Source organism: Rhagoletis zephyria, unplaced genomic scaffold (assembly GCF_001687245.7).
Source record: "Rhagoletis zephyria isolate East Lansing unplaced genomic scaffold, Rhagoletis_zephyria_1.1 Rzeph_scaffold_00182, whole genome shotgun sequence".
Classification (NCBI taxonomy): Eukaryota; Metazoa; Arthropoda; class Insecta; order Diptera; family Tephritidae; genus Rhagoletis; species Rhagoletis zephyria.
Genome location: NW_016157266.1, coordinates 44920 through 55334, shown reverse-complemented (window position 1 = coordinate 55334; position 10415 = coordinate 44920). Strand labels below are relative to the sequence as shown.

General features: G+C 36.4%; 1 protein-coding gene across 1 annotated transcript; it reads right to left on the bottom strand.

Moving 5' to 3' along the window:
- Positions 1-4956: 4956 nt before the first annotated feature.
- Positions 4957-10172, bottom strand: LOC108357921 (uncharacterized). Its single transcript, XM_017609003.1, has 4 exons — positions 9626-10172; positions 5691-6278; positions 5193-5632; positions 4957-5116 (listed from the first exon to the last, which is right to left on the bottom strand). The coding sequence occupies exons 1-4, from the start codon at positions 10065-10067 to the stop codon at positions 4973-4975; spliced, it is 1614 nt and encodes a 537-aa protein (XP_017464492.1). The 5' UTR covers positions 10068-10172; the 3' UTR covers positions 4957-4972.
- Between the last annotated feature and the right edge of the window lie 243 nt (positions 10173-10415).

The following is a 10415-nucleotide window of genomic DNA, read 5'->3' as shown; positions in this document are numbered from 1 at the left end:
TGTAGAATCTGGAGACATTAAAAAGTGTGAAATTAATGCTCAATTGAAGGCCTATCTTAAAGAAAAACGAGCTCATCTGGGCGAAAATCCTCTCGACTGGTGGAAAACTAAACTAAAATACGACCTCGTGGGCGTTCCCACGACAGTCGGGTCTACGTAACCGGAACGACCCAGATTTATATCTGGCCAAGGACTGTCACTCCAGCAACACTCCCCAAAAAGTCTTTGGGGAATTTGTATGCTGCTACAACAACAACAACAACGACCTCGTGGGAAAAAAGGCAGCGAAATTAATTTTTTTTAAATATAATATGCCCCTTTTGAACTTTAGCTACTAGATTAAAACACTGTATAGGTCATTCAATGTTCTTTGTAATATACAAAATTTTTAAGAAATAAAAACGATGACTTAAGTTCATTATCTATAGCTTTTTTAGTGTTATTCCTAACATTCGCATTGGCACATTTGCATTAGCGAATGCGAAAAATATGACATTCGAAACATCCCTAGTACATTCTACAGCCAATTAAAAAACATTAAATAAACAAAAGAAAAATAGCCAACTGCTCAAAATGTTTCGTTTCCAATAGTGAATGTATTGCATTTCCAATACATTAGTGCTATCTTTGATATTGCGATTGAATGTTTTATAATTAATGTAACTGTCTAGTAATTTTACTAACGTTTGTATAAAATTTAATTCATTCATCATTTATGTTCTTTAAATATGTATATGTGTAGCTTCTTGAAAACTACAATAAAACTAAAATATTTAGTGGATTCATACAACCTACCACTATAGCTTTTGATTTCAGTCCAGTTCTACAACGTGCTTAGTTTAAAGTTAAAAACAAGAAATGATATTTGTTAAGATAACATTCTCAGACTCAATACGGATATCGACGAAGCGCCATATGTAAGCATCCAAAGGGCCGGCTTCAATTTAAACTTCCGGTACAGCTATGTATGTCACGATGAGGCAGTGACAGCAATGACGGCAGGTAGCAAGGAGTCAGAGTCGCAAGATATGCAAGTTGACGCGGCTACCGACTCCACTGCTGCACTAGCGACAGAGTCCGTCACGGCCCCACAGACAAACCAGTAACCCGAAAAAGCACAGGTATCAGCTCCTGCGAGCGCAGCCGTGCCAGGCGCTACCACAAACCGGGTCGACTACGTGCGCACGTTTCCACGACAGTCGGGTTTACCTAACCAGAATGGCCCAGATTTATATCTGGCCAAGGACGGTCTCCCCAGCATCACACCCCAAAAACTCTGTGCGGAATTTGTATGCTGTAACAACAACAAAAACTACGTGCGTACCGCTAGAGGACATTGGCAGGCTCGAACTCTAGAAGAAGCGAGAGTGTTTTACACCTGTCCGATATCGACGACGAGTCTCAATTATGAGTATACCAGACAGCAGTAGCCCATTTATCCCGGTCATTGCAAGTAGATTTGTCATGGAGGACCTGGGAATTCTACTGACACGGGAACCGTGGACTTACAGAGACTAGGTTAGGGGTCTAAATCACAACAATAATAAGGTAATTTGGGACCTCTCCCGTTAGAGGCCCAAAGCGTGTGTAGTGTTGACGAGAAGTATGAATTATTTCTGCGTTACGGAGTTTCTTACACAGCATCTGGTAGCGAAACGGAGGTAGTCTTGGCCGCAGCCTATTTTCCAGGGGACAACGCCAACGCACAGCATCCACTCCTGAAGCTGGCTAAAAACCTTATAAACCGGCAATCAGTGCGGTGGGCGCTGAACGCCTTCAAACGGTACAAGGATCCCGGGGTAGATGGCATCTGTCCAGTGTTGTTGAATCAGGACACGGAGCTCCTACTTCTACATTTTGTAGATATCAGGAGAGAGTCTAGCACTGGCCCACATTCCCGCGGTGTGGCAGAGAGCCCGGGGTATTCTTACCCCGAAGTTAAGTAAGAGAGATTACTCTCTAGCCAAGTCATTCCTGCAGATAAATCTCGCCTCCTTTATGTTAAAGACAATGGAGGAAATTATCGAGCAACACATTAAGTCTAAACTCTGAAACAGGCTCCCTTGCATTCGGACCAGCACGGATAGAGAGTGAGCAGATTCAGGGACACCGCGCTGTATGCCCTGACCACAGAAATAAAAGTGCTCTGTGCTTTCCTCGACATTGAGGGGCTTTAGACCATTTGGGAGTCAATAGAGGATTTGAGAAGCATAATATTCAGCCAACCATCCTCAGATGGATAGCTAGCCTAGTTCAGACCAGGAATGCGTCGAAAGCGTGTTTCAAATACAAACATCAAAAGGTTGGCCGCAACTGGGGGCGTCAGCTACCAAGGGTAAGCGCATGATTATGTTGATGCCCGACGGCAGCGCTGGAGGTAATCCTGGAACGTGAGCCACTGCATCTTTCAGTAGAAAAGGCTGCAAAGCCAACCCACCTTAATTTTGCGGGGGAGGGTTTTGACAAAGGCAAGGTGTTATCATCTAGGAATAGCGAGCAGCTTTCGGTGCCCTTGGGAACCTTCCCAAGCATTTTTCAAGCGGAGGTCTATGCCATCAGTCGGTGTGCTGAGATTAAAATTCGAAGGAATTATCGAAGCGAGAGGATACTGATTGCAAGCGATAGTCAGGCGGCTCTTCAAGCTCTATCATGCTTTGAGATCAAGTCCTTGGTTTCGTAGTATTTAGATAGGCATAATACTCTCGCTGAAGACAATGATTTCCAATGGTTGTGGGCACCAGATCACATGGGAAATAAAGAGGCGGATCAGTTGGCCAGAACGGCCGTTGCCTCAACCTCGATAGGACCTGAGCCCTTAAAATGCTCAGAAAGAGAATATCAAACTAAGGGAACTACAAGGATGTAACACCATGGATTAATAGGAGAGTACAATCTGAAAAGATATAGGCTACTCATGGGTCTCCTTAAGGAGAAACTAAGAATCATTACACGGCATAGATCGCTTATGGCCAAGAGAGGAGAACATACTCACAACTCCCGGGATCTATTCAAAAATTTGTAGTCTCTAGGGTTGGTTGAGGTGTTCAGATGAGATAAGGGTAGACATACTCGATGAAAATGTTGAATCATCCGGAGAGGAAACACAAATCCACTCAATAAGGGCATCCAAAATAAAGCTAGAGGCTGATGACGATGCAGAGTTAACTGAGACGGTGATGTATGAAACGAATTCAGAAATCTTAGCTACAATATTTATTAAACATAAAAAACAGTATTTAAGCAATACGAATTATATACATTAGATTGCCTCACTCCCCATTGGAATTATTGTATTTTAAGACTTGCACCAAAATATTTCGGAAAAATCATCTCAACCGAAGCTTGGCAGAAGCCGAAGCCCAATATTAGGTACTATTCAATATTCGGCTGAACACCGAAGCCGAAGCCGAACATTCAAATTCTGTTTTACGTTTCAAAAATATTTAATCTGTGATTTTTTATTTCGTAACAAGTTGAGGTGTCACATTAAAAGGCTTGGACTGCAGATGTGTAATAAGGTTTGACTTTCTTGAAAAAAGTTCTCACCCTTCAAAAAATTATATTCAAATTATTTAAAAAAAATAAATCACTTATCACAAAATGGGTATCAATCGAAATGGTTTTGAAAAGCTTTGTTTCTTAACTGAACTATACGGGTAAGAAATCCTTAGTTTGAACGCATATTTTAGAGGTGTTGGAAGAGGGTTACCACCTATTCAAAAAGTTAAATTCAAATTGTTTAATAAGTTAAAAGAATTATTTAAATATGGTTACGAATCGAAGGGGGTTTGAAAATTCTTTATTTCTGAACCATATTTAACGGGGTTGCCACATGTTTGAAAAGTCATGCAAGTTCCACTTAATTCATAAGTTAATTAAAATATGTACCGCAATATCCGACGAAGGAGAGTTAACAAGGCTTAAGCTTGAAAATACTTTTGAAGAGGGCTGCCATCTGTTTGAAAGGTCTATTTCAATTAACTAATACAAAGAGTATATGAAATATAAAAATACCATAATCAAACAAAATAATGTTAAGAAATCTTTAGTTTGAATTTTTTGAATGTTTGAAGAGGGTTGCCACGTGTTTAAGAAGTTACATTCAAAATATTCAAAAAGTTGGATAAATTACTTAAAAATGGTGGGTATCGGTCGAAATGGGTTTGAAAACGCTTTATTTCTAACCTTTATTTAGGAGGGTTGCCATGTGTACGAACAAATTAAGAAGATTTTAGTTTGAGAATACTTTTAAAAAGGAATTTTAAAAATTAGAGGTCCAATTAAAGACCTTATAGCGTGTAGATGTGGGATAAAGTTTTATTTTTTCTTAATTGATGAAATTTTGAAAGTTTTTTCTGGCACACATTGCAAATCGCAGTTGACTTTTTGTCTGTTGAAAAACTTCCAAATAGCGCCAATGTTTCTACAAAATCACAGCAAAACGTAAAGTTCTTACATTTTCAAAAGTGTTATGCAGAGATGCGAAACAACAACAAAATTTTAACAACTGTCGTAAAATAATATAACTTCGTGACAAATACAACACCTTGTGAATTGCCTAATTTTTCGGCATTTTCGCCCGAAGCCCGAAGATAAAAATGAGCCGAATAGGCCTTGGGTGGGACACTAGTACACACATAATTACTTCAACTAAATGCATAATTCTGAATAATAATTTTAATAATGTTTGTAAAAAATTTAACTCATTCTTTATTTATGTTCATTAAAATAAATATGTATGTAAATGTAGCTGGCCGAAAACTACAAAAAGGTAAAATATTTTCCAAATTCATATAACCTACCACGTAGGCTTTTGATTTCAGGTCTATTCGCCCATATTCTTAGTATAAAGTCGAAAACAATTAATGATATTTGTTACGATATATGTAAGTAAAAAACCACGTTTCTATTATTTAATTTCTTTATTAGACAAATATACAGTTAGGTAAACAGTTATTGATTCAGCCTTCAGTCATATGGCAAACTTCCTTTGGAAGTTTTCAATTTTTTCTAAAACAGATACGGTTAAGTCGTTAATGTATTCGTTTGTCTGTGTCTGTGTCATAGGCAAATCCGGTAGACTACGCCTGCTGACATAGTGATTCGGTAAATTGACCTAAAAATGTATTGATATTGATAAAAAACCTATTCTTATGATATTTATTTATATATATATATATTCTTTAGCTTACCTTATGCCGCGCAATCGATTTTAGAATGAGCCATAGTACATAAAAACTAAACCAAACCGTAAAGTAAAGGGGTATATACCACAACTTTCGACCAATGTAAAAGTAGCTATATTTTTTAACACGTGGCTCTGGTGGAGGTTCTGGGGGCGGAATCTCGGTAGTGATAGGTGGCAGCGTTGGTGGTGGTGGTGGTGGTGACGGATGTTCATGATGTGGATGATGATCATCCCATATAATTTGTGGATAAGGGTGAAAATATTGAGGATATGAAGGCAAATGATCATGATGGAAATCATAGTGGTGATCACTATGCAGATCCTGGAAGGCGCTATGCACGTGTGGACTATCATGTGCGGTATCGGGATGCTCTTCCACCCAACCAGGCGGTGGTGTAGGGTACTCTGTGTCATCATCAGGTGGAGGATGATCATGATCATGGTCTGAAAAACATTTACTGATGAAATTAAATATGCGTATGTATGTATGTATGCTACTTACTATCAGCCATTGGCCCAGCACTATCCCCTCCATCATTATTCATATTCATGCCCGCATCTTTGCCATCCATATCTTTTTCTGGATCACCCATAGCGCTGGCTGGTAGAACACCTATAGTATCATCGGAGCCATTATCGTTGTCAGCATCCACATCGCCTTCCATGCCCTTCTGATCATCGGTGGTAGAAGGCATTGGTTTTTTCATATCTTCATTGGTTCCATCTTTTCCTGATGGCGGCAGATAATCAGGATTAGTAGGCCCTGCATATTTGTAACCTGCGTCGCTGCTGCCAGCTGCGTCCAGCAATTGGCCAGACGGTGGCGGGGCATAACTGTTGACATTGCTTGAGGGCAGGGCGGCTTTGGGGTCCTGATATGGTGACGAATATTGTGCATTTACATTTGGTGGAAACGAGTAGATATTATTCGGCGGTTTGTACGTTTGTTGTATGATTTGTGAAGCAGCCGCTACCTTGTTAGCTGAATTGACCGAATTTGCCGCTTTATGAGCGTGGTTGTGTTTATGATGTTTGGCAAATTGTCCCGCAGCTGTAGCTTCACCAGGGGTGAAACGATCACTAAATTGAGCTGAAGAATTATGGAACACATTTTTATCAATTTGTTTTGGACAAAAATATCTTCTTTCGTAATGCTTATACGTGTGTGCACATGATTTGATGAAGACATTAACGCCATAAAAATGTACATGTGTTTGTGGTTTGTATATTTACAATGCAAGGCATATTTATTTTTATGCAAAGTGTTAATATGAAAAATGCAAAGCACAATATTCTTGTTAGTACGTGACGTATGAGTAATATTTTATGCAAAGTGTATAAAAAACACCTTAATGTTATGCACATCAGTTTATTTATCATACATATTTGCACCTTTTCCATAAAATTATCGATACTGCTGACACTACGCTTTATATCACATTAAACTTAATTTCATTGTCACTTTAATCCTTTTTTAAGTTAATTTAAAAAGTCAAATTAAATCAAGTAAGGGAGCTTCCTATTATTCTCAAAACGAAATCTTTATACGTATCTACAAATAATTTTTTACCTTTCAGTTCACTGCAATAAATAACTTTATTTGCGAAATATATATTTTTTTCGAAGTTTTGTAGATGGGGATCCCATTCCATGCTCCTGAATTATACAACCACCATATTAAAACTAAAAATCAAAAAACTCTCATTTTTACTGATCGATTTCACGAATTCTGGCTCTGTTACCAACTTCGTGCTTTTCGCACCAAATTTAGTGGTCATTCAAAGCGCGAAAACTTTTAAGTTCGGTGCTTGGTGCTTTTGTTTTTAGTTTGAAGACATCGAATTTGTAAATCTTAAACAAATGGAAGCAAAATTTATAGCAATCGTACGTGTGGTAAGCAACTTTACAAAAATTTAAACAAAATCATAGCACAGCGACAACGAAATATGTGCAGCACCTTCAATCATGCCAGAAGAAATCGACCGTTGTGCAAGAAACATTGATTTTTATTAATTTGAATCGGCATCCTTACAATAAAATTATGTATGCATATAAAGTCCATTAAATACACCAATAAAATTTATAATTTTTGTCCAATTTGTGATGAGTGTCTGAGAGCGCTGATCTTTAAACGAAACTTCTTCATAGTCGAAGTACACTCGGAGGTTTTGCCACTGCATGCCGAGTGTGACCGCTATTATAAAAAAAATGTTTGTTTTATATTGCTCGGTTTTTGATTTAGGACTATACAATTTTTCATTCACGGATTTGGAAAATACTGGAAGCACTAAAAAAGAATTGTATGGTTTAAGGAAAAACTACATACTACGAAAAGAAGGAAGAATTTGAATGATTTGTCTTCTTTTGCGGAAAAAAGTTTAACTTATGTATACGTATAGGGAGATTTGACTCGGTTTTTTACTTTAAAATTACCAGGTTGACCGAACTTTGCTCGGAGTTCGTATACTTTTTAAAGTTTTCAAGATTTGGAAAGCATTGTTTAAGAGCGTTCTCTTGGTACCCATGAATAGTAATATTTTACCTTTTTTCTAAAAAAAATATTTAATAAATATTCGATTCAAAATAGGTGGCAACCCTACTAAAAAAATATTTTTGAATTAGGGATCTTTAAAATACCTTCCATTTGATACCAATATTATGATGCTTTAATTAATTTGTAACTAATTAAAAATAGGTGGACACCTTATACCAGTCTTCTCGGAGATAATGCCTATGCAGATAAAATCCAAAACATTATCTTTGTACAAAATTTCATCAAAATCGTTAGAGGTGGCAAACCTTTTCAAAAAAAGCTTTCTTAAACCTCTTTCGTTTGCTACCCGCATTGTAATACTTCATTTTACTTATTAATTTAATTATTAAATTTAAACTCTCACATTTTTAAATAGGTGGGAATCTTTTTAAAAAATATTTTCGTATTATTATTATTTTTTAAATCTTGTTCGTTTGGCATGCATACTTTAAAATTTCCTTGAACTTATGGTTTAAAAAAGAAATTAACTTTTAAAGAAGGCGGCAACACTCTTAAAAAAATATGCTATATCTGCATATGTATGCTAAATTCACACATAAATCTTCACATTCATAACATTAGTAAGCTTACTTGTCAATTAAATTGAATTGTTAAATCCCTAAGCTGGTGGCAGCCCTTATCAAAAATATTTTCAAAATGCATACATACAGCTTTTCTAAAATCTCTCTCGTTTGATATTAATTTTAACACATTTTATTATCGGGTTAGTTAAACTAATTTTGAATTACTTATTAGGTGGCAGGAACAAAAGCTTATTAATTAAACTGATTTTAACTTTTTGAATAACCGGCAACTCTCTTAACAAATATTTCCGAAATTTGGGATACTTAAACCTCTCTCTCGTTTGATATCCATATTAAATATTTTATTTGTCGTGTTAGTTAAATTGATTTTGAATTTCTAAACAGGTGGCAGCCCCGTTCAAAAATATTCTTAAAACAAAAGCTTTGTTAAACCTCTCGCGTTTGATATACGTATTAAATTATTTCGATGAACTTCTGGCAACCCTCTTAACGAATATTTCCGAAGTTTAGCTTTCTTAAAATCTCTCGTTTGATAATCATATAAATATATTTTCCAAATAAAAGTATTTTAAAACTCTCTTCTTTAACGCCTATATTAAGGTATTTCAATTCTCTCTGTTCAATTCATCTGCTAATTTAATTGATTTAAAATTTATACAAAAATCGTTCTTGAACATATTTCGTTTGACATCCACATTGCTGTGATATTTTATTTAACTTATTAACAAATCAATTTTAAAATTTTATCAGGTGGCAACCCCCAACATTTTTTCGTGGTAAATCCTTCTGGAACCCATTTAATTGGACACCCATATTGTTGTAATATTTTATTTAACTTAATAATTGATTGATTTTAACCTTTGAAAAGGGTGGAATGTCTCATAAATAGATATGCTATATGTTAATCCAGGTATGACCTACAAATGTACATCTATGTATATGTGCCAAATTTCATTCTAATCCGTTCAGCTGTTTTAGCGTAAAAGCTCTAAAGCAACAAACATACTCACTCACTCACTCACAAACATTTATAATATTAAGTAGCAGGGTTAATGATATTTAGTTAGCGGCTATTTCCATAATATACATACATACCAGTGCGATTAAAATTAAAAAAAAAAAAACAAGTAATCGAAAAGTTTTAAATTATATACATAATGTATGGTTGTACGTGCTTTAGACATACGCGAAGTTAAAAGCACAAATTTATATACAAAGCTGTTTATACGACTCTAAACAGATAATTAAATGAATGATGTCTTTATAAACATTCTCCTTACCCCCCTCTATATAACAATATATGTATATGTATGTATGTACATCTGTAAGTACTTAAGTATCCAAGTAAGTCTCACTTACCTTTGCCCGTAAGTTTATTAATTTCCGCTCGATTTGGTGGCCGTCGTACGTTAGACGCGTTTGGATAGACTATTTGCCCAATGTTAGATGTTTTTTGCGATGGCGAAACAACCGTTGTCGGTCGTGCACGTACTACTGGCGCTGATAATGTTGGGCTTTTGATTAAAGGCGTGATAAGTCGATTGTAATTATATGCCGGACGATTATAGTCAACGGCACGTCCAGTTGATGCATACTCCTGTAATGGCGGTGTTGTATTCGCCTGCAATGCATCCGTTGGTATTTTAAATGCATCTGATTGGCTCGATGCTTGTTGCTCATTTTCAACTGTAGAGTCAGGATTTGTGTTCGGTTGCGTTAAGCTGGTGGTTGAATGATGAGCGACTAGCTGAGCGTTATCTGTTGCAGGTGTTACATACAATATAGGTTGCTCAGCTGCCATTATATGAACGTTTTGTATATTTGTCTCAGTCGCCTGCGGTATATTGGCCGAAGTTTGTGTAGACGAAACGAATGTTTCGCTGGTATTGAAGCTGTAATAAAGAAAGAATAACTGAATGAAAGATTAATGTATTCCAGATAAACAGAATGTGAATTTATAAAGGATTCTGAAATTACAGAAATTTCGATGGAAGTACCAATTATTCTATCTAAATACGAAAAGATCGTTCCATAATACAAAAGACGAAGTATCACCATTGCCTAATACCGTTTACTTCACAGCAATGCTGAAATCCAAATAAGCGAACGGGAACATAAGCGAATTTAAGAAAAGAATCACGATCGTACT